At 39.3% G+C, this 25,316-nt stretch overlaps 1 protein-coding gene across 1 annotated transcript in view; it reads right to left on the reverse strand.

Moving 5' to 3' along the window:
* Window positions 1-6,952: 6,952 nt before the first annotated feature.
* SYAP1 (synapse associated protein 1) overlaps window positions 6,953-25,316 on the reverse strand; it is a 38,847-nt gene continuing 20,483 nt past the window's right edge. Inside the window, exons 6-9 of the mRNA XM_032774311.2 lie at window positions 15,140-15,285; window positions 11,374-11,432; window positions 10,263-10,410; window positions 6,953-8,520 (exon numbers count right to left, since the gene is read on the reverse strand). Coding sequence (XP_032630202.2) covers window positions 8,393-8,520; window positions 10,263-10,410; window positions 11,374-11,432; window positions 15,140-15,285 — 481 coding nt within the window. The 3' untranslated portion in view covers window positions 6,953-8,392. The remainder of the gene's footprint in view (window positions 8,521-10,262; window positions 10,411-11,373; window positions 11,433-15,139; window positions 15,286-25,316) is intronic.

A 25,316-nucleotide genomic window follows, 5' to 3' on the forward strand; every position in this document is an offset into this window, starting at 1 on the left:
GTTTAGAGAAGGGTTATGAAAATGATTAGGGGCAGGGGAAAACTCTCCTATGAAGAGTGAGAAGACTGCGATCTTTTAGCTTAGAAAGCCGATAAATTAGAGGGATATGATACAAGTATATAAAATACAGAGAAGGCAGATTGGGAGCTTCTAGTTCCTTGTGTTTGATAAGAACAAGAGGAATTTCATTTAAATTAAAAGATGGTAAATACAAAACCAATCCTAACAAATTTTGGAAGAATTGTTAAACCTCATGCTTCAGGTTTTAAACCAATCTCTATTAGTGTTTATGGAGACACCTAATCTGGGGAGCAGATTATCCCACATCTGCCTAATGCAAGATTTTTATTGCCTCTTCTTCGAAAGAGCTGGCCACCGTTAGGGACAGGATGTTGGACTAAATGGACCAGGAATCTAATCCAGTTCCAATATTATTAAGGCTTTGCACAGTGCTTCACTCCACTAAGTGACTGATACCCAGCTGTTTCTCATTCACTTTTCTAGTATTACCTAGATTCCACATTCCAGCTACAGAGGTAAATCAATTTTTTCCACATCCACTCCAAAATGTATATATAAACAGGGTCTTCTCCCCCACTCCTAATAATAAATAATGCTTAACATCCGCAACTATCTTTGATGGAGCTGAAAGTCTTGTTATTACCTCATATAGGCTGGATGCTGGTTATGATTTTACAACGAAAGACAAAACTGCTGCTTGAAATTTAAATGGTAGGTGTGTCAGTTATGAACTGACATGTGGCCAGCATAAGAAAACTCATCAGATGCAAGTTTCTACAGGTAAGAAGATAAAGAAGTATGGGTGGATAAGAATCAGTTCAGGTGAGGACAATCCTTTGCATTAAAAGAAAGGAAAATCTCAGGTTTGTCTAACAGATGGAATGTTAAGTAAATTAGGCTCAGTTGCCCTTTTCAGGGAGCAAATAAAAGTCAAGATAAGAAACTTTTTTAGCTGTAAAAACTGAGTTTTGGAGTAAGAGAACCCTGATTTTAGAGTTCAGCTGGGGACAATGTGTGACTACTGAGCTTTGGTTTGGGACATGCATCCACATGCTGACACATGGTTGATTCTTAAAGTAACTTATTTTAAGCTTACATCAAGATATTTCTTCTAATTTTGTATATAACCCATTGATTACATTTTATCTTTTTTTCTGCTTTCCCCTACTTTGTGAGGAATACTTTATCTAAAACTGAAATAAGATACTACTGAGGGGAAGGAGTTAAAAATGGCCCCTCAAAAAAGTGCAAAGACTCACAGGGGAGATACTCCATGGTCCCATGAAACCCCAGTTTAGTAAATGTGAATGTTTAAAATGAGTTATTTTTGTGACAGATAAAACAAATTGTTTTTCCCTCTACTGAACGATCTACCAAACTGCACAATGCAGCCAGCTGTTCAGATAGTGATCATCACAACGAGGAAGACATTCTTTCACATGGCTAGTAATAGATTTCTCCCAGAGTTAATGGTGTAACCATAATTATTTGCAAACTAGTTGAAGGAAGCCTGATTTTCCAGTGTTTCTTTTAAATCTTAATTAAATTTCCTCACTTCCATGGTTTATCTTTTGTGCTCATTTCTGTTAAAATTAATATATTTATTTACAGCCTGTACTTCAATTGTTTGCAAGTTTAGTTTGTATCAGTGCTGATTAATGCATGTACAGAAAGCAGCTCACCCGTTTCTAATTTTCCTCTGCCTACCTCAGTGTTGTTACAATCTCTTCAATAACTTCCTGAGATGAAGCAGGGGATTAATTTTTCAAAACAGTTTATATACACAGTGTCTCTGAATTAAAAATGACAATAATATATTTAAAGAGGATATTCCTCCTCCATTTGCATCTGTGTTCAGTTAAAGCTAACAATGAGCATGTATGATCATTTCTGTATATATGTGAAAAGCAAAGACCAATAACTCTTGGGCTACACTGCAAAGATTATAAGCAGTTACATAGCATTAAGTTTTAATTTCCATTATTTTACAAAAATTGCCTTAGTCTTACCTTCTGTGTAGTTATTTTAAAGAAGTTAGTTACACGTATCTCAATCTTTTAATAAAATTCAAAGAAAATGTAGAAACAATTAGCTCATCATATGGTGATAGCATTAATTTAATATAGTTTTATACATTTTTACCAATTAGTTTAAAAAATTTGAACTTGTGTTTTATATCTTAAACAGAAAAGTCATTTGTGTTTAAAACTAAATGTTTCATGACCAAAATATCACCTACTACTGGGTAATCATTATTATTGTTCACTTACTGGGAGTACAGCTATTGTACTACAATTATTGGCAAGCCACTCCCCATGCTATATATTCTAAATATCAGTTCAACAGGAACATAAATGATGTGTATACTATCTGAAGTTAAAACCAGGTCCAATTTTTGAAGCTCTTACCCCCTTAGAGTGTTGTCCCAGGCTGTACATATAAAATATAGTGCAGTACATTTTACATCTATATGAATTAATGCTCAACGGAATTAGTCATTTTTTAAGTTTAATATCCCAAGCCTCAGTCCTCCAAAGGGTTGCATGGAGGTAGACTCTTGAGCCAAAACAGTGCTCCATTGAAGTCAATGAAGGTCTGCATCAGTGGAGGTGTCTACTTATATACATTTATTTAAAAAACTCAGAACCTTAGTGCTTTTCCTCCTACCAAATGGAACCAGCTAGATATGCTATACACTAACGACTTGGCACTTTGATCCTTTTAAATGAAAGGCGTTGGAGGTTCCATAAAAATATAGAGGAGCATCCAAAACAACTTTTTCTTCAGTCTTCCAAGTTAAAATCAACTAAACAGATTTTACAATATTACCAGATTTTTTTTTGCCAGTGGGCAGAGACTTTATATATCAGATTTCAGTCAGATAAAGATCTTTTTGTTAGTTTATACACTCCCAGAAAATGTGTTTTTTTAATTATAAAAAACACTTTTAGTACTTTATAGTGAGAAGCAATAACTTTCCATGAGAGTTGGGCACGTAACTAGCATTTGAGCCCTTGGAAATCTCTCCCACTGTTATAGTCACATAGGAACAAACTGAATACTGGAAGTATGCGGATGCATTTCAGATGGTAAGAGTATTCATATGTAAGCAGTTATATACTTGCCAAACAAACAGAATTTATATACATCAGTACAAATATTAAGCTTTCACAAATTCACAAAAGTACTTAATTTAGATTTAAAGTTCCCTTTTGCCCTTTAATTCATCCCAGCATACAAAAGGCCTTTAAAGAATATCTTACATGCTACATTGCCTGGCTCAAGTGGACCTTTCTGAGTTGACTCTAGTGAATGATGATTGGACTAAACCGCATGGTTCCAAAACAAGCCTTACACCTGATTTGTCTGAATACCACAGGGAGGGAGGCGCTGCAGGTGGAGTGAGCAAAGCTTGCAAACCATAATAATTCAAGAGTAAGGCCTGAGAAGCTTTGCTTTTCTTGTCAACAAACTACCTAAGGGAAGACTAATATTCCAGAGTCCTTAAGACTGATCACCTCGGGAAAAGGAAGTCACAACATCAACAACTAGGGCAGGGGTAGGCAACCTATGGCACGCATGCCGAAAGCGGCATGTGAGCTGATTTTCAGTGGCACTCACGCTGCCCGGGTCCTGGCCATCAGTCTGGAGGCTCTGCATTTTAATTTAATTTTAAATGAAGTCTCTTAAACATTTAAAAAAACTTATTTACTTTACATACAATACTAGTTCAGTTATATATTACAGACTTACAGAAAGAGACCTTCTAAAAATGTTAAAATGTATTACTGGCACGCAAAACCTTAAATTAGAGTGAATAAATGAAGACTTGGCACATCACCTCTGAAAGGTTGCCGACCCCTGAACTAGGGCATTCCACCCTTTCACCAGTCTCTCCCTGCACCTGAAGGAGACCCACTAGCAAGAACTACTGTGCCAGTAGAACATCACTTTCTGGCTCTTTGCAGTTCCAGCTCCTGCTCTACAAGAGCCCAGCATCCTATGAGAGCTAAAAAGCATGCAAACCTCCTGTTATCTTAAGCATCTTGTTCCCTCCACCCTTTTTTTATTTTTGTCGTTTGTTATCATTAGTCAAGAGACATGCCTGCCCTTTTATTCTGTAATTTTAGGGTGTGAAAGCATGGTGTATATGAAAACCTTTAGTGTCTACATAGGGAAAGGGCTAGAAAGTAAGTTCCCCTGATGTAAACAGCCCTAAACATAGTCTCTCAAGTATACTCATTAAAGTGTACCATAACCATTTAAGAGCCCTAAAGAACTTTAAGTTGTCAGCTGAAAACTGATAAACAAAAGATGTAGAACTGCTGCTTATCAGGGTGTTCTTTTAAAGCCTGTTTTATAATATCTGTTGGAGGAAGGTGAGGAGAGGCTTAGTCACCACAGAAGAACTGACTGAAATCTATGGAAGATTGGAAATTGGCTCTGAGGTTGTGGTTCAGACTTTAGATGATAATTGTTTCAGCAGCAAAATCATTAACCGGCTCCAAGTTATAGATTCCATTTGGGTAAAATATTTTAAATTAGGGTTTATAAATAAGGCATGGATATTTTTATTAATGTCATGGACAGAATGTAGGCAATGAACAGCAAATCATGAATTTATTGAGAAGCCTGAGGCCTTCCGCTGCCTGGGGCTGAAGCCCAAGCTCCGCTGCCACCCAGGGCCGAATTATTGGAATTTTCAAGAAGTCAGAGAGGTCTTGTAAAATCACAGAATCTGTGACAGATTCATAGTCTTAAAGCTATCTCCCGATATCCTTTCTTAGAATGTATAAGGATAATTTGTTGTATTAATCTGATGATTTAATTTAAAGATTTAATTCCAATCCAGTACTGAGACTAATTTGTTGATTTATTGATCTGATAGATGTATTGCTTTCATCTTGGTTTAGTTGAATATTAACAATATTTTGGCTTTGGTTGTATGTTTTCTTGATTTTGTTTAATATTTTTTTAAAAACATTTATAAAACTGATATTGAGGCATATTTTTTCAATAAGCAACATAGATCCAGAACCTTTGAGAACCTAAAAGCCTGACCAGCTCTCCTGAATTAGCTATTGGTTCTCTCACAGTCAACTTAATCCCATTTCTGACTGGATTTTTTTTTTAAATCTATTACAGTTATCAGAGCAAAAATATTTCTCTATTTGTTTCCTGTTTACTTTGTGCATTTGACATCACTTTTTGCATAGTCAGCACTTTGCATGTTCACTGTCTTCCTAGTAATCTTGCAGGCCCCAATCCCGCAAGGAGCAATCTACACAGGAAATGGGATGCAGATAATTTTTTTCCCTATTAGCTGGTTGTTTCTGCTAAAATAATCAGGACATAATTAATACTGATATTTAAATTGTTTTTAGGACTCAAGAGTTAACATCTCATGGAGATGAATGGGCAGTTCACACCTTTGAGTTAATATTAGGACAAAAATACTATACCAATTTATGCCTTGCAAAAAAACCCTTGAAAACGTGAACACGCAAGGGCTAGAAACACTTTAAAAATGAATGATTAGATTTTGGAACAATTTTGCAGAGCAAGGAGTGGATTCCAGGATTTTGGAATATATTGGGCCCTGTTCATGTTACAGCCTGGTTACTGAGTGCATTCAGTACATACTGTATTTCTGGGCTCAACTCAGTTTTCATGTTAGATTTGTAATTTACCTTTCAAGAAAAGTGTTTTCCTCTAGCGAATTTGTTATGTTAATGCGGTTCTTTGTATTTACAAGGTCACTGTCTTCCTTATTTTTTGAAATAACTTTAATCTATGTTGTTAGAAATTTAGGCCCCAGACTGAAAACACTTAGGGATATGCATAACCCTACTGAAATCAGTGAGCCTACTTACTCAGATGTAGAGCTAAGCAAATCGTTAATATTTTGGTCATATTTCCAAAACTTTTTTTTTCCGGCCAAAACGATTTTCTGAATTCAACTGAAATTCATGAATAGTTACCCAGCTCTGAAAATTTTTTTGCTGAAAAAATTTCACCCAGTTCAACTCACATACATATTTGAAGGAACAGAGGCTTTAAGTTTACATATTGCAATCACATTTCTCCTTTTATGCAACTTTTTTGGTTGGAATCTATGAAAATGCAGCCTTTTTGATAGCATTTTAATTGTTGTATTCCCATGTATCAGCATGGTTCACCTATTTTTGTACCACTCTGAAAGGCTATATGTGACAGTTTTTACCTTCAGAGATAGAAATATTAAATTTAATGAAATTATGTTAACTGTATTATGTAAATATAAATAAAACGTTAGAACTGACAGTAGAATTAAAACAATTAAAACAAAAAGTACTGTTCATGCCAAGTCCCTCTACTTCTCCTTCTAAGTCTAGTCTGCCACTTGCATTTTCTGATTTCCCTTAACTTGGATTTCATTCTGCATCTACTATTTACCATCTTGCAAACCCAAGTTCAGACCTACTCCTCCCCTTATCTGGACCACAAAAAGCTCCCCACTGCTCATTCTGCAAATCTAGATTTCCACTGTCAACTTACCTCCCTTAACAGAAATATCTTCAGCGGGAGCTGCCGAATGCTCCATATGAGTTAGACCTTCATAATGGCAGGACTGGAAAACATGGGTCATCAGGTCTCTTCTACAATCTGCAGGATCACCTGGAAAAGACAGTGCTAAGGAGATACCATCAACCGAAAAACAACATCAGTCTGAGCCCAACATTCTGATAGCAGCAGCAGAATCTTAACAGAAATGAGCCCAGGCCAGGTCCCTATTACTAGTGGTATGATAGTCTAGTCTCAGTTTTCAGTGTGGGAAGGATTCCACGAAACAAATTCCACACCCTACTCGAGGAAACAGTTGCTGTTATTCATGGGCATGCACATTTTGTAATGTATCTACACCCATGAAAAAAATAAACGAACTGCTGAGTTAAAGAAGAGACCGTTGTATTATGGTTTCATTAAAGGAGACTTAATAATTTACAACTTAATGACAAAATGTAAGCTATCGGAGAATTTTGGAGTTACTTGTGGCATGAATGTTTAAGAAAAGGCAGCATAATACCACATTTCAAAAGACAAGACACCTTGTACAATAGATACTTTAAGGTAGGCAACAAACTGAATATTATTTTCTTATTTATGTAAACAGGATACTGGGTTTAAGATAAAAACCATAACTGACACACAAGTACCTAGCAATGGGAAAGAATCTGGAACCTCAGTTCTTAAAGAGAAACTACTTTCTTGCTGATTACATTTAATGATCAGGACCCCCTGAAACAAAAGTACATTTTGGAAATCTGCAGAAGACTGGAAGTATCCAACCATGATCAGTCATATTCCAATACTCACATTAAAAAAATAGTAAATTTTATAAATATCTACAGTATTTAATAAAGATGTCCAAACCAAGACAACACTTGTCTACATATTTAAGTTCAGCACTTAAACTAAAGAAAAAGTGAATAAGTACTGTACAGATATTTAATTTGCTTTCATCCAGAAAACAGAATTAAGTTCTTCTCTTTTAAAGTCTTTGCAATTCTGTCAGTGACATGAAATTTAGTTATCTATTGAAGACAAAAGACTATAAAACCATTTCTGTCTGTGGGGAAAGGAGATACAGTAACAGGATGGTTTAAAGAAACAACATGTTAGATCAAGGCAAGTAAGAGTTAGCTTCTTATTTAACCATTTAAATGTTAAGTGACTTATACTCCATCAGTATAAATCAGTGATTCTTTTAGACTCTGGATTAGTAAATGTTTTAAAAAAAAACAAACAAACTGGTATCAGGAAGTTATTCTCATCAGATTTCCTGTAAATTCTTTGGCGCCATATGCTCTTAGGAAGTAAAGTATAAAGGAAAGCTAATGGTTATAAGTAACTTAATAAATGGTACACAGATAAATATCATACATAGATTAAAAAGAAAACATAATGAAGTGCAGTTACCTGCATGAATAAAGTTAGTCACAACATCCCATTTTTACCTCACAATAGAAGACTGTGGAACTAAACTTCAGATTTTCTTAGATTTACAAATATTCTAGTACATCTCAGTAGCACTTCTTGGCCCACTAAAGAAAAGAACAAACTAAACATATTAAAATACCAGTAATGTCATATGACAATGTTATCATATTTGATTACTACATATCACCTGCAATAATATTTTAAGAAAGGGTGATCACGTTCATAAACTGTTCATACAAAGATCATCAAGACTGGCTGTATCCCTATATGGAATTTTAATAATTTTAAGTTCATGTCTCTCTTTAAGATATTTTGGAAGCAAGTATGAAAGCAGATATTCATGTCAGTTTTCAAAAACTATTTATGGGTAGCAGTGATATCTGGAAAATGGTTAATTTTCTTCCTGCAGCATTTCCTCTATTTCTTTGTCCCAGTTATCATCACGTTTTTCTGATTCTGTCACCACTTCATACTCTTGAAGCTCTTGCTGTAACTCCTTCTCCCAATCAGCAGTCTCTTCTACAAGGAAGATAAATGATATGTAATACCTAGTTTGGCAGTACAGAATGTTGTTTATGTATAACTAGATTAATTTTCATTGAGGCTACCTGTCTTGCATTCCAGAGTTCTGGAAGCTCATGTATTTCATCTTCGGAACAACTGCTGATGAAAAACTAATATACAGAGAGATACCCCCAGAATATGTTATAAAGTACTAATGTAATAACAGTGGACAAATATTTATATTTGATGTTTTCTCCACTTCAGTGTAACCCAAAATGTCTACCTGTAATCAAAGACAAGCTGATTTTTCAAACTGTCTATAAACGATATGAATTCAAGTCTTCCTCTCTGTTGTCAACCCCTCCCCACCTTTTCTTACAGAAAAAGAGCTATACTATATGAAAAATTCTACACACCTTAGTTAATGATTATCTATTATCAAATGTTACCAGCTTGTGGAATTCATTGGTTTCAAAGATCAAAATCAAATACTATGGGTAATTGAAGGAGGGATGAACAATTTTATTTCCATTAAGATATATAGCTAGGCAAGCCAATATAATAAGGGATAAAAATAATGAACTTTCATATTTCCTGGCAAAAGAGGTGTCAGAAGGCACTTCTGTGTTGCTACCCTTCCTTCAAATTGACAAGGCCAGTAACGAGAAGGTGGCTGGGGTAGAGGCTTGCATTTGAAGTATTAGGTATTGGCCAATGCTGGAGTCTGGATATCATAGTGGTAATTCCATAGTCTCATCCAGTATTGTGAGTTAGCATTTCTACTAAATACACTATATATTGACAGCTTTATTAAAACCACTCAGCAAGAATTTCAGATCAATTCAGGAAAATGCATATGAGGTTAAACCTACAAACTATTAAATTTGGGGTTGTAACAGCTTGCAAATAACTGAGTTCAGACTAATAGTCACAACATCTGAACACTCGGATTACAATTCTACTCTAAAAGTGATTATGTAAAAAATGGCAGATTATTTTATTGTGGTATATTCAAAGTCACATCTACTAAGACTAAACTTATTTTTCTGCTTTTCACTTCTGTTAACTCGACAGAGCCATGCTAAAACAACTGAATTCTTTTTCTTCTTGTTCATCAATTCAAAATTATTTAGTAAGTTCTCATTAGTTAAATTTATGTAACTCCATTTAAGGCGCCAGTATCACTGAAACCATAATCTGGATTGTAAAATCTTTACTGTTGATGATGATGCACAATAAGGAAAATGCAGATTGACTTTCAGATCCCACACTGAGTTTGCAAGGATTGCAGTTACACAAAAAACCTTTTACTTACAATCAAGTATGTGAGATGGGAATTAAGAAAAAATGAGATTCCCGTCATTTTCAGTCATTTTTTCATAGCAGAACTTCTTGTAAAATTGTTTGTTTCTTCAGAACATTTTTTTTGTAATTAGTATTCCATGCAAGAGACTGCTTGAATGTCTTAATAGTGAGTAGTCCTTTCTGCAGTGAGGCATTCCAGAAATAAATAGTCAAGCAAAACATGTACTTTTTTACCATTTACTATGGTGCCATGATGATTTTTTGACTTGCCTGTCAAAAAGTTACTTGCTTAGTAAAAGTGGAATTTTACAAGGCTCAGTCAAATCCTTACTGCCATCATTTGAAATGCAGTAAACATCTAAAAGGTTTTTTTTTTTTTTGAATTGCCTAGAATGAATGTAGTCAAATGTATCAAAAGCTATTTACTTTATTAGCTTTAATTTTTGTTTTACCTTCTACTGTGGAGATCTCCTTTTCCTTTTTGTCAAGCACCAATTGTTCCATTTCCTTCCTTAGGTCTTCCTGATTCAGGTTACACGCATCAAAAGCATCACTAACAAATTCTGATACACCTGGACTAGTGGAAATCTCTTCCTCGTCCTTGAATAAAATAAATTTTGATCATTCAAAAAGAAAAACACACTTTACAATCATTACTCCATGTGAACGTCTCTTCTATAGCTTAATATAGTCAAATACAAATAAAAAAAATCTATTTTGTCAATCACCATATCTTTCTGAAAAGAAAAAAAAAACTTTCGATATACATTTTGAAGAAGCGACTAATTTCCATGGTTTTTTTTTTTTTTTATTTTTCTACTAAAAATTGTAATTCAGTTTAGTAATCTCCAAAAACAGTGAAAAGATTAAAGTAATTTAGTAGTAATAAAAATGTTTATATTAATTGTGGAGGCACTGAAAAAAATCAAAGACTGTCCATAAGAGGACAAGAGTTACAGTAGGATTGATCTCTGGAAACCTGTCCCCTGGTTTTAGTTAACAGAATAGAATTCATTGGTCTCATTTATCTAATGTTCTGTACTGCAATAAAGAAAAAGCTGTTGCTGGAGTACAGAATTAGATGTTAAATACTGAACTTTTTGGATATTCATTTGTAAAGTAAGTTCCACAGTATTAAGATATATGACAATATTGGCAAAATCACCAATCTGTATTTAAAATAATTGTTACTAACGGTGTATTAAATGTTATTACTGCTTAGTAAATTTATGGCTCCAGCTCTGTCTGGAAGAGTTCCCTGGCAACAATATTGCAATCCAAGATTAAGAATGTCTTTAGCTCTCCAAGTTTATGACTTCTGCAGTGGCAAGCAAAATTGTTTTCAGTGTCATAATAAAATGGTGTCATAATGACAGTGCCTATGCTGTTAAATCTTAGCATAAGTCTCCAGAAGTATCAATATTGTACAGACAAATATTTTATTATGAAGCAAACCTGCTATCTCTAAACACAACAAAAAACCTCAAACTCACAGTTTGTGTGATCATGCATTAAATGTAAATTTCATACACTGAACTTCAGATGTAGTATACATCATGTTACCTCTTGAGGTTTTAGCTGAGATTTGATTGCAACAGGTGGTGTTTTGGGACGTACTGTTTCTAGGAAGAGAATAAAACAGAAATTTGATATATTTTATTATACTTAAATATCCACAGAACTAATTTAAACTATATAAGTATTAACTATGCTGGGAAATTTTCTATTTTAGGGGATACATTATATTTAAAGGTTAAGTTCAGTTATGGGTGAAATATTTACAAAATAAGAATGAATTAACTAGAGAATGTTTTTTTCTACATTGATTCTATTTTTACAATGAAATTTAAGATAAAATTCTGTAAGCAGTTGTACCCTTATTATTTCAGGCTAAGGAAACTTTGGCTAAATCAAACTGAAAAAAACCCCTACCAATAAATAAGTCAACCAAATAGATTAGTATCTGGGTGAGGTTTCCAGGCTTGTGATCTTCCTCACAAAGTCAATTAGAAGATAAGATTCTTCTGAGAGGATCTTAGCAGTCTGGAATCTAGGCTACGCCAGAACTCCAAGTGAACCTTGGACAGGCTTACTGAAACAGAACGATTGGAAGGGGAAGAATGTTTTGGATCATAGCACTTAGTATTTTGCATTCCAGGTTGCATCCACTGATACCAGTTTGCTAATGTCAAGTAAAGATGTAGACTGGCCTCTGCAACCCAGTTATTGCCTAACACACCACCACCACAGAGGGAGACACTTGCAGCCCATGAAATGACCTAGTTTATAAGGTAGGGAGCCCTCATGCCCAGAGGGCAAAGATACCCAACCGTTGTGCTACATAGGACTCTATTAATTCAGGTAAACAGCTTGTTATGAGCAAAAATTTGAGAAAATCCTGGGTTCTGTGATCTCTATAAAAATGAGAGTTGACTTTGTGGAGAAACTTTTACCTGTGAAATATCAGGAAGGGCTATTTACAAGTAAGTGCTACTAGTTCTTCCAGCCTTCTAGTGTGGAAATAGCCTGAGAAAAGGTCAACTTAACTGAAAATCAAAATGGGAAAAGTAGACTCTGAAAACTCAAATATATATTCCAACAAGGTGTGGTCTAGCAGCAATATTCTTAGCCACACTGAGAAACTTGGTGCCTAGGATTGGGATCCAACCAGAAAACCCTCTGTGGAATACCTAATGACCACTGAAAGGCCATTGAGCAGCCCCTTTATTTAACCTTAGCTAGAAGAACTCCAGCACAGGGAGACAGAGCAGAAGATGGATCCTTCCACTTTGCTGATAGCTAATGGGGTGGTGTTTTGTTTGCAGAAATCTTTTTAGATTTCAGCAAGTTGCAGAGTGCCCTGTCTCCTATAGCCTTGCAAATTAAGGATTCTCTTTCAAATGCATGCGTAAAAGCCTAGATCCAGAAAGTGGGCAGAACTCGTGCAACAATGTAATGAGAAGTTGCAGAGCAAATTTAGGAACAAGGGTTCCTTACAGAACATAATTGTACACTGATACAGAAGATCAAGATTTTAAATCAGCAATTACTATTTCTATTGCACACTTTGAGCTTCCAGTCAAGTGTGTTAAGCACTGTAAGAACAAATAAGATGACACAGACTCTCCACCAAAGTGCTTATGATCTAAGACACTATGTAAATTTGTTATTTGTCAGAATTACTTCTTTCATTTCAATTCCCAATTAATTAGCCACAATATTAGCAGTGATCCTCATTTGCTGAAGCTAGCTTTATGAAGCAGCAGGATATAGAAACAAAAATTAAATGAGACTTTTAGTAGTAACAAGAAAAGTGGAATCCAATAACCAGAGCACTCTGTGTATGAGCAATACTATGAAAGAGACTATCTGCAAAGTTTACATTTTGCTGAACCAGGGAAACTTTTTAAAAATCCCAACTTTATGTACAAGTTTAAAAACTCAGTAGCAGGATTACAGTAGCATCTACAGTGGTAGGCAATATAAAAACACACAAAACAGAAGACTGTCTCTGCTTCCAAAGAGTTCATTATATAATTTAAGACAAAATGTAATAGGTGAATGTAAAGAACAATCAGAAGGAAAAGGAAATACAGGACAAGGGAAACAGCAGTAGGAATGCACATTTATAGAGGCCAGCAAGGTACATAGCTACATGTTTGAGACTACTTAAAAATAAAATGATAACCTGAAAAAAAAAAAAAATCAACAAAACATAAATGGAAGTGTCTACCAGCAGTTATCAGCTGGCAGTTTCTCACAGGCATGATGGTAGGAGGAAGACTTGAAGAGGGATATAAAGGAATACTGTAGCTTCACAGAGTAGTTCAAGGGCATATGCCTTACATAAGAAGTGGTGTGGAAGAACTCTCAAAGGTTTTTGTGAGAGAAACAGATAATTGAGGTTAATCTTCTTGGTGAAATGGAGAAGAGATGTGATAAGATGTAAGAGTGCGCTTACACATAAAGGGTATTAAAAGATAAAGACAAGAATCTCTTGATATGGTGGTGATGGAGTTAGTGGAGGGATGAGTTCAAAGAGATCAACGAGGAAGATGATCTTAGTAACTGCATTTGAATGGACCTGAAGGGATCAAGATGGGAGATGAAGAGGCCCTAAGATCTGGTCATGGCCTGGATGTATAGGGCTAGATGGAGGGAAGAGTCAGTAATAGTACCCAGTTTACAAGCATTATTAACTGGGTAGATCATGATTTTGTCAGTAATGAAGAAACAAGGAAGTAGGGAGGAATGTGGTACACAGTTTTGGCCATGCTAAATTTAAGTTGATGACAAGACATCCAGTGTCATGCAGAGATACAGAACTGGATGGAGGGAGACAGGTCTGTACTGGAGAGGTAGATTTATGAGTCATTGGCAAAGAGAAGATTGTTGAAACCATTTGAGAAGATGAGATCACACCTAGAGTGAGTGTAGATAGGCAAGAGAAGGAAGTCAAGGACAGATCTCTGAGGACCCACCATGAAAAGTGCACACTGAAGAAGTGGTCACACATCTGAGAGAACAGAGCTGTGAAAGCTAAAAGAGGATGAAGTTTCAAGGAGGAAATCATCATAAATTATTTTAAAAAGCAGGTTAAGAGGTTAAGGAGGATGAGTATGGTGTATGGATCCTGAGAACTGGCCAAGAGGGGATCAGGGACTTTGGTGAGAGCAGATTCAGCAAAGTGAAGAGGGTGGAAAACAGATTAGAGGGGATTCAAGGTTAGAGATGGAAGCGCTGAACTTCAGGCAATGGTTGCAGCTACTGTACTCAGCGAATTTAGGGATGAATGGGAGATAAGACTAGTTAGAGAGGAAGGTGGGGTCAAGGATATCTTTTTTAAAGGATACTTATCATATATAGAAAAATCAGCACCTATATTATAAGATTAGCTATACAACTGAATGCAACATTCAAAACAGATATTTTTCCTCAAAAACAAATTTAACAGAAGAACTAGGTGGAATGTGTAGTAATACCTCAAACTATCTTTTTTAAAAAAACCTGAGTACATCTTAATGATGTATCTATACCTGAATCAACTTCTGCACTCTTTTGATGAAAACAGCCTCTCTTTAATTACACATAGAAAAGAGGGCAATATTTAAAGTGAATCAGTAGATCAGATAAACTTAGAGGGTTTGGGTTTTTTAAGAGGGACTTGTTTTTGAAACAACACTTTTTCAAGAAGCCTCCTATATATGGTACAAATAAGTTGCAAATTAAAAAACGTACAGGTCATCTGATGCATATAGATACTAAGAAGTGTGACAGTGAGTGGATTGTTCATAGTGAGCTGCTTACTCAAAACAAATACTTTCTGTACCTGTTAGCTGTATATCCTCTTTCCTGCCATTGTTCTCCTCCTTTCCTACCACTTGCTGTTGAGCCGCCAGTGCAGTGAGCTGTGCAGACTGTTTAATGAGGGAAACCCGGTAGAAATAATTTCTCCAAAACACGTCCTCCTTTACACTAAAGAAAAACACAAATATAGGTTTTTATGACTACATGGTTTTAATGACTACATTTGATTTGTGGAAAGTTTACAGTTAGCTGCAAGCAAGGTAGAAAAAACAGAGGGACAAAGTTAAAGCTACTGTAGTCAAAGCTACAGTCATAGCTTACAGGAGTGAGGGCAGAGTTTTGTTTCCACCTTTTCAAGTGTCTGGAGTACTCTGAAGTGTAACTTCAGCTTTGAACTCCCTGACATACGGACACACCATTTTAAAAAACCAACCACTACAATAGTCTCCAACTTCTTAAGTTACTGTTACATATTTACCACTTAACTCCAGTTTAACAGCGTATTTAATTTGGGAAAAAAGATTATCATAATAAACAAGCTGATGTACATTATCATCTTCAAGAGACCATACGACCAACTCCTACTTTTCAGCCAGGCAAAACAAAACCACATGAATCCCACCTCTAGTCTTGGCTTAGACCCCCTCTCCAAAGTCTCATCCCCTTTGATAAGCTACAACCACGTTGTCGGGGCTGGACTACTAGTGGGGCCACAGCTCTACTAGCTTTGTGGAGAGCAGCAGATCTAGGATAAATGGAGGACTATTTGCTCCCTCTGTACAGCACTGCTCCCTCATGGTGTTGCATCAACAGACGTGGTGTCTTATATTTTTTCTTGCTTGTGAATTTATATTACGAAAGTTTAAAACTGTTTTCAAGGTATGATTTAGTTGCAACTAAAGTAGCTGCAACATGCAGTATTTTCTGTGCCCTGTGTGCATCAGCTGTGTAAAGCAGTCCTTAACTAAAGGTCCAATCTTACACACATCACTAAAGACAACGGAATGTCTCATAAAAAGCAAGCAAGCACTTACAAGATTGTGCTCCTATGATACTAAATGCCATAAGAGTGAGTTAGATGTAACTAATGTTTCCTCTATTTTTTTCCATTGCTGTGCAGAATGAATTTTGTTATGTGCACCAATATCAAGGTAATATGAGGATGTAAGCCATCAATAGAAACAAAAAACCTAGATATAAATCACTCTCACATATTGTATAGTATAGTTTAACCCAACTGTTTTTTTCATTAATGGTAAGGCAGCAATTTAAACAGAGGCCAAGGTCTGGGCTCCTCACTTGAGCAGAAAGCCCATGGGAGTTTTGCTTAACTAACAATGGCAGAATGTGGCCCTAGAAAAGGTGAATACTTTCAAAAAATCTACAATCAGCAGTATATTTAAACCCTGGATTGTCACCTTCAAGTTCAACAAATATAAAAATTCAGTCTGCTCGCTGTCTGGCAACATCAAATATTCAGTCTGTCAGTTTGAAAACAAAATATCTGGAGTATAATTGTGCAGTGAAGTATTTGTACACAGTATTCTATTAACGTGAAAGCTGCAAACAAAATCCAAATATTTATGTACAAACTTTACAGATAAGACATGCTAGAAAAGCATGCAATCTGAAAATTAGATTCCCAACTAGTCTTCTTTAAAGTGAGTTACACACAGAGAGCATATATTTGAAAGGAAATTACTCCAGTACTAACAGCAGTTCATACATGCTTAAAGTGTTCTCATATTAAAAAATACATAGTACATTTATATTCAAAAGGAGAAAATTACCTGATTCTAACACAGTGGATTGTGAAACTACATGGAGCTTATAGAAACACAGTATTGGTTGTTACATTAGCTCAGTGGGTTGCTATTTCTACATATTGAACTGATTGTCAACATCTGCCAACTTATTCAGCACATCAAAGTTCATAGGAGTTTTTGCAACAGGAACAGGAATTAGCATACAATGAAGGACCCAAATAGATTAATACCAAACCCCTTTATTTAGGAAGTGTTTTGAGAGAAGTTTAAAGATTCAAAATCATACAACATACGTACCCACAAAGATCAGACTTTTCCTGCAAACATTCGTAAGATATCATTTCCTTTGGATGTGCAAGTTATTTATCTAGATTCTTGAAGATTATCTACAGGTAGCTCTTAATTAGTTTCCAAGTAAAAGCTTGCAACTGGGGCATTTTCAGTTTTTTCTTCCTTTTAAGTCTTCATTTTTTTTTTAAAACCTAATTACACAATTTTAAAAAAAGCACAGAATTGTGCCACTAAAATCTACACAAAAAAAAATTTTTTTTTTTTGGGAGATGCAACAGTTGATTAATCATTTCTTTTTCAGACTATGTTGCAGCCAAACTCCTGATAGAGTGGATTGATTGATTTACAGCAACATTTTTTAAAAGTACTTGATAACAACTAGGATGTCTCTCTAAGGAATTGCATGAGCTTTAAAAAAATAAAAAAGCAAGGAAGAAAGAAAGGAAGGAAGGAGGTTGAGGGAGCAATGCAGTGTCCAGAGTTGAAGTGTAATTAAAATTTTACTTAAAAAAAAAAAAAAAAATCATCCCTAGCTATTTCAGCGCCCTTCCTCCATTTCTGCAGAGTGCATACAGCATCGGTAGCCCAGAATCAGACCCATGCCTTTATGCTCAGAGAAGTTGTCCCCCGTCTCCCCAGCCCCAATATGCCTGAGCCCAGGTTTCCCAGTGCAGGCTCCCCTGTGTGTGCCAATCACATGCTTGCTCATGTTATGCTCATACAAAGCACACGGAATCTTTATAGAGGAAGGTAAATACACAGCATTTATTGAGAATACAACAGTTAGCATATGCTTTTCTGTCACACACACACACACTCCTGCCAATGCTGTTCATAGTTACCAGTCTGTTGTAGCTAGAGTCAATCTAATGGCCAGTTAGATTGAGCAGGAGTGTGGAGCTGGGCTCTTGTCGGTCGCCATCTGATGCTCCTGGAGTGTGGCAAGACAACCCAACGTCCCATGGCCAAGCACCCTGGTTCTTATAGGTTTTTTTCCTTTGTTGAAGTTTATGGATTTTGCTGTGTCAGTTTGTGAATTGGTATAAACATTCCAATACACGTCCGAGAGGGTCATCCTGTCCTTCTTTGATTTAGTCAATTGTCCTCAGGGGTGCCAGCTGTTACCTCAGGGCTGTCAATCTGCCCTTCATTATGGATGCATGTTGATGATTCTTTGATGTCCTTTAAGTCTCTTTACTTTTTCTTCCTTGACTCTGGCTATAACAACGGCCTTTACACCTTATCTTTTCCTGATGCATACATCCTCATTCACACAAACAGATGAAGACTACAAACAGTAGTATTTTATATCGAGCAGAAAGGCACTGCAAATTAAACCTTGCCTTCAATGTTTCTCTAATCTACTTAACAGACACAAGAGAGAATCCTGTCTCTTACTTGCTAAACCTTAAAACAAAGAAATGTATATTTGACTAGAGTGCCTAATTTGTAATACATATAGGAAACCATAGTAGATGCTATAACACATCCTAAAACAAAAGGTGACCATAATCAGTCAGAAGGATTGTTCTGGTCTGTCATTCCTTTCTACTATTCAAAAAGGGGTGGCTACCAGGATGAAATCAAATCATACATTAATTCTTATAGTACATTATAAAATCCAGCTCCTACACTCGGTATTGTTGAAGCAGAACCAGAAGTTGCTGATGCTACTCACTTGGGGAGGCAGCTGCGCCAAGAACGGCCTGGGAAACTCAGCCGCTTGTCTCCTGGTCCCTTTGTTACCGCCCTGAACTCCTGGCCACTTTGCAGCCATTCACAATCAAGCCTCTGCTCTTGTCAGGCCTGGTCTACACTATGCGTTTAAACCGATTTTAGCAGCGTTAAACCGATTTAATGCTGTACCCGTCCACACAACGAGGCCCTTTATAGCGATATAAAGGGCTCTTTAAACTGGTTTCTGTACTCCTCCCCGACGAGAGGAGTAGCGCTGAAATCGGTATTGCCATGTCGGATTAGGGTTAGTGTGCCGCAATATCGACAGTATTGGCCTCCGGGCGTATCCCACAGTGCACCATGTGACCACCTTGGACAGCGATCTGAAGCGGATGCAGTGCCAGTAGACAGGAAAAGCCCCGCGAACCTGGAATTTCATTCTGTTTGCCCAGCGTGGAGCTGCTGATCAGCACGGGTGGCGATGCAGTTCCAAATCCAAAAAGAACTTCAGCCTGGACCATGCGGGAGATACAGGATCTGACTGCTGTATGGGAGACAAATCTGTTCATCAGAGCTCCGTTCCAGAAGACGAAATGCCAAAGCACTGTGAAAAAAATCTCCAGTGCTATGATACAGAAGTCCACAGCACGGCTGCGTGACAAGCAATAACGGAAAGTCCAAGACAAATGGAGCGCTATGGAGGGAGGGAGGGGAGGGTCTACGAGAGACGCCAGCTACCAAGTCGCCAGCATCCGAGAAAAGTATTTGTACACTTCTGCAGCCCCAGGCCTGTGGGTCAAACACATTGTCCAGGGTGTCAGGGTATAGCTCGTAATTAACTCCTCTCCCCCACCGTGAAAAAAAAGGGAAAAAAATCATTTCTTGACTTTTCAATGTTCCCCTTATTTACCTGCAGCTGCGCAGACACAATGCTGCAAGCAGGAACCAAGCAGTATCCTCTCCCTCCATCCCCGTGGCAGACGGTAACAATATATTGCATCACATCGTCACATCACCCGTGAGTGCTCCTGGCTGGTCCAGGTGAGGTCGGCCGGGGCACCGGAAAAAATAGTGGAATAGACTCGGCAGTCCCAGGAGATGGACGAAGCTGTAAGCGCGTTCAGGCATAGCACTGCGAGCCCGGCCTCCGTTCATGTGTAAAGAAAGAATTCTGTACTGCCTGGACTACACACAGTGGGATGCAGGCTCCCTCCCCGCACCGTATAATGTCGACTGACTATTATGAGCAGCTGGAGGCGCCCCCCCCTCACTTATCTCACTACACAAGTCGTTTCTATCCGAATCATTACTATCATACACAAATGGGGGACACTGCAATGGAGCTCCAGGAGAGTGGGGAGAGGGAAGCAACGGTGGGGTTGTTGCAGGGGCACCCTCAATGACAATGTAGCTCATACCATTTCGCGGGATCTGACACGGAGCGCTTTGCTCTCTGGTACACTGGTCTGCAGTACACTGCAACAATCTAAGGAGGACTGTTAGATACCACCAAGGACTGACTCAGGGAGCATTCCAGTTGTCTTTGCGCTCCGGCGCCCGCCAGGGGCACCCAGGACAGCAAATCAACTGGATACGGACTCATCGCCAATTAAGAAGTGCAGCGGTAGCAGAAAGATGAAACCTTCCTGCTATCTGAGCAAAGCAATGGAAGCGCTGGGAGTGCTGCAGACCGCGTCTATTAGCAACACCAGAGAACATACGGACAGAAAAGCGAAGGGCTCCTGGGACCAGGTTAGCATCTCCAGGCAATCACAGGGAAAAGGGCGGCAAAATGTGTGCCAGCTTTTCAACGGAGGAAGGAATGAGACCGAATTTACCCAGAATCACTGTGACCGGTTGTGCACCATCAGCAAAGGGGTTCAACCCAAATTTCCAATGGGCGGGGGAGACGCGGGAACGATGGGATAGCAACGGATACCTACCGCACAGTGCAATGCTCCAGAAATCGATGCTAGCCTCAGACCATGGACGCACACCGCTGAATTAATGTGCTTAGTGTGGCCGTGTGCACTCGACTTTATACAATCTGTTTTACAAAACTGGTTTATGTAAAATTGGAATAATCCTGTAGTGTAGACATACCCTCAGTTCCTTCCCAGCGAGGGATGGGTGGGCACAGGAGAGAAGATCATCCCCATCCTGACAATGCAGCACTACCCGGGGGAGCAGGATGGAGAGGGTGTTATGCAAAAATCGGAGGGCAGGGTGCTGTATAGTGGCCCCACAAGGGGGCCTGCCTGGTGTTGAGCATACCTGCTGTGGGGAGAGGTGCCCCACTGTTGCCCCCTCCCCATCAGCTGGAGTGGCCAGCATGCCCCGCTGCCCCTCCAGCTGCCCAGCCCCAGCTGCCTCCCCACTCCACAGCAGCCCCTGCTGCTGTTCTTCAGCCCTGCCCTGCTCCCTCCCACTGTTGCTGAGGATGTGCGCCCCTGCGTGGCACTTGACGGAATGCTGCGTGGCCGCGCAGCTTAGAGGGGACACAGGATGTAACATAGTATTAGGCAAGTGTTCCACATGAGATGCTCCTTTAAAAAAAAGGGGGGGAGGGGGAACTTGAGTGGGCAAAACAACTGAGAATGTTTATGTATTATAGGCAAAGCTGATAAAATTGTCCAATACTACGAATTATAAGACCCTGTTTCAATTACATATAACTTTGCCAAACTAACTGTTTTGACTGAAATTTTTCATACTGGGTGTCACCTCAGGCTGAATTTTTTGGGAAAAGTTTCAGACAAAATGATTCAGCTGTTTCTTAGAATAAATTTAGGAAAAAAGTACTTTTTGCAATGTTAAAAACACACACAACTGTTTCACTGAGAAGCTGTAGAGTCCCCTGTTCTTTGCAGCAGGGACTTGAAATATGGTAGGGGATGGCCTTTGTGTCAGGGATGTGTCTTTTGCTGTTCTTGTGAAAATCCATCTAAATTTGGCCAAGTTACAAGCCTTTGAAAACTGTCAGTTTGCACATGCTAAGTAAAGACTTGTTAGCGCTTCAGAGCTAAAACCTTCAACAAATCCATCTGCATTGACCATGCTCCAGCTGTGCGTGACCAGATTGCAAATGTGCTCTCCCCCACAGAGCAACTCAGTATACTCCAGCCTAGGGATGCAACAGTTCAGCAAGACTTCCCTTTAAATTGTAGCTCTGGCTGCTGCATGCCGTGCACCAGAATGGAGCGCAAGGATACTCTCTCTTGTGTCTCAAGGACACCCCCCCTTCACACACCTCCTCTGACAGCATTGAAGAGGAAGGTGCCTGACTTGAACGCAGAGAGGACAAGAGCCAGACAATGTGGGGTGGGGTGGAGTGGAGATAACATTGGGACTTTTTAGGCATGGAGACTGGGAATTGGAGCTAGGGAGGTAAATGGGGTACTGAGACTGGAAGAGGGCACTGGAGAGACTGGAACTGTCCGGGCAAGGAGATTAGGACTGGGAACCAGCACAGTGTGGGAGAATAGGGAGATGATGGACAGATCTGATGAGGAGCTAGGGTATCCTGGACAAGCAGCTAAGGGATGTGTGTGTTGGGGCAGAGTACCGGGGTGGGCTGAAATTGGATCAGGAGCCTGGGAGCTGGGCAGGGCAATAAGACTGGAAACAAGAGTGGAGAGACTGGGACTCAGATGCAGAGTATCCAGTGGGAGACTTGCTGGGCAAGACAACCAGGACTGGGATGAAAAGCCTGAGGAGGAGCCTGGAACAAGAAGCTGGGGGTGGAGAAGAGACAGGACTGGAACAAGTTGGAGATGATGGGACAGAAGGAGTTGAGCTTAGGTGAAATAGACCAAAGGGTCTGTAACCCCTAGAGAACATTTCCTCCTTCATTCCTCTGGGAATGAAATCTAAGATTCTACAGTCTTGCTATTCTTCTGCACTCAGCAAATATCTGTGAAACCCACTGGCAAAGTGTCTCATCCCCAGGTAGTGTTGGTCCACATAGAGGAGGACAACCTACTACCGTTAGTTACTTTTTGTTAACTCAAGTGGCAGATGTCTGTGTGGTAGATCTAAAGGTTCCAACCTGCTCATGAACCATTTGGATGTCAGTATGGTGACATTTCTATTTTTTCAGCTTGCTTTTATAAAAACTAGGAAATTACACACAATCCCTTCACCCCATATCAAAAGAACATAAAGGTTACTAAATCAAGCCGTCAAAAATTAGGAAATTCCAGAATTAAACTGCATGTAAAACCTTAATTTGCCCCCGCCTTGTGCATATAAAGTATGATACATTTTTCAATTACATGATCATATACTACTTTCCATCACAGGAATCCTGCCTCAGCCAGTGGACAGGATGGATGGTGCTGTTTGGATAATCAGATTTGTGTAGTAAAAACGACTGTTGTCTGTAATACCCCTGCCTCATATATAAGTTGAAAAGTGTGTAGTGAATGAGGCAGGGAACTGCAAGAAGATAAAGGATGGTCTCACACTTAAGGAAGTTGAATGCTGCCTTGAAGAGGAGGAGGTTACTCACCTTGTGCAGTAACTGATGTTCTTCGAGATGAGTGTCCCTGTGGGTGCTCCATTTCAGGTGTCGGTGCGCCCCTGCGCCTTCGATCGGAGATTTTTTGCAGCAGTACTCCTACCGGCCACGCATGCTTAGAACCTGTCACTCATTCTGAGACTGTTACTAGAGAGCATGTACGGCTGGTACCCTCAGTTCCTTCTCTACAACGGAGGCCACCCCAACTCCGAGTAGAGGGGAGGAGGTGGGTAGTGGAGCACCCACAGGGACACTCATCTCGAAGAACGTCAGTTACTGCACAAGGTGAGTAACTCCTCTCTCTTCTTCGAGAGATGTCCCTGTGGGTGCTCCACTTCAGGTGACTTCAAAGCAGTGTATCTCAGGAGGTAGGGATTTAATACGGGTCTGGCAGGAATGCCGTAGACAACACTGCCCTGCTAACTGAGTGTCAGAGAGGGGCCTTGAGTAAGGGCATAGTGAGTTATGAATGTATGGTGGGAGGGGACCAGGTGGCCGCCCTACAGATGTCTGACAAGGGTACTTTGCGTAGGAAGGCTAGAGAGGTAGATACAGATCTAGTGGAATGTGTCCTGATCACTTCCGGAGGTGTAACGTTCTTTATCTTTATAACAGAGACGTATGCAGTCAGAGATCATTTCGAGAGCCTCTGAGTAGAGATAGGCATGCCCTTGGAGCGGTCCGCAATAGAGACAAAGAGTCTAGGAGAGTTTCGAAGGGTTTTTGTTCTGTCCAGATAAAAAGATAAAGCCCTCGAACGTCAAGTGTGTGCATCGCAGCCTCAAAGGAGTTTGCGTGCGGTTTCGGGAAGAAAGTTGGTAAATGGATTGGTTCATTGAGGTGAAAGGGAGCATGCACTTTTGGTAGGAATTTAGGGTGTAAACGTAGAGTACACTTGTCTTGAAGAAGAGGGTATATGGTGGATCTGCCATAAGAGCTGCTATTTTCGCCCGCCCGTCTGGCGGAGGTAATGGCTACCAAAAGAGGCTGTTTTCATTGAGAGGTGCAAAAGGGAGCAGGTGGCTAAGGGCTCAAAGGGTTGGCGTGTTAAACAGGACAATACCAGGTGAAGATCCCATGGAGGAGTAGGTGGCTGAACATCTGGATACAGACCGGACCTTCAGAAAACGTTGGTATGATGGGTCATGAGTTGAAAAACCGAGTATTGTCAAACTGACTTGTGAAAGTCGTGATGGCACTAAGTGGACCTCTGATGGAGCTGGATGACAGGCCAGATTGTCTTCATGTCAATAATAATCGAGTATACGGGAAGAGGTGCGAGGTCGGAACAGCTGCTTGGTTTGAAACACCATTTTGTAAATCTTTTCCACTTTCGGAGGGTAGGTGGTGCGGGTGGATTGCTTCTGCTGTGCAGAGTACCCTCTGTACCTTGGCCAGAGCAGTCTAGTCTTGTTGGGGAGAACCATTGCAGGTACAAGGCTTTGAGGTTGAAAAGCATGGAGAGATTGGGGGTGAATAAACCCTTGCTAAAGTTGGGGATGAGAGGGAGGGAGATTGGAGGTTGAATTGACATTCTGGTGAGGAATGGGAAACCACGGGCTTGATCTGGGCCATTGCTGCGATCAGGAATCACGTATCTGTGTATCTTGTGAGGACCCGTGGAGCAATGGTTTGGGTGGAAACGCAATAACAAAGGGTCGGTGCCCAGGGGATCCTTGAATGCACCCCCTAGGGAGTGTTTTGCTGAGTTCATGGCCCTGGAGCAGAGAGTGACTATTGTATTGTCTTGGTGTCTGTTGCGTTAAGGATCTATGGTTGGGTGACCCAAGTCAGTGGAGAATGATTGTCGTCTATCTCCCATTCCCTGAGAAAAGCGTACATCCCCCCCGTAGACGCGCGGATGTACGCAGTCTGATATATGGATGTGATTCGCAGGCACCAATTTCCAGAGTTTCATGGCTCTGAATAAAGGGATTGGGAACGAG

Source organism: Chelonoidis abingdonii, chromosome 1 (assembly GCF_003597395.2).
Source record: "Chelonoidis abingdonii isolate Lonesome George chromosome 1, CheloAbing_2.0, whole genome shotgun sequence".
Taxonomy (NCBI): Eukaryota; Metazoa; Chordata; order Testudines; family Testudinidae; genus Chelonoidis; species Chelonoidis abingdonii.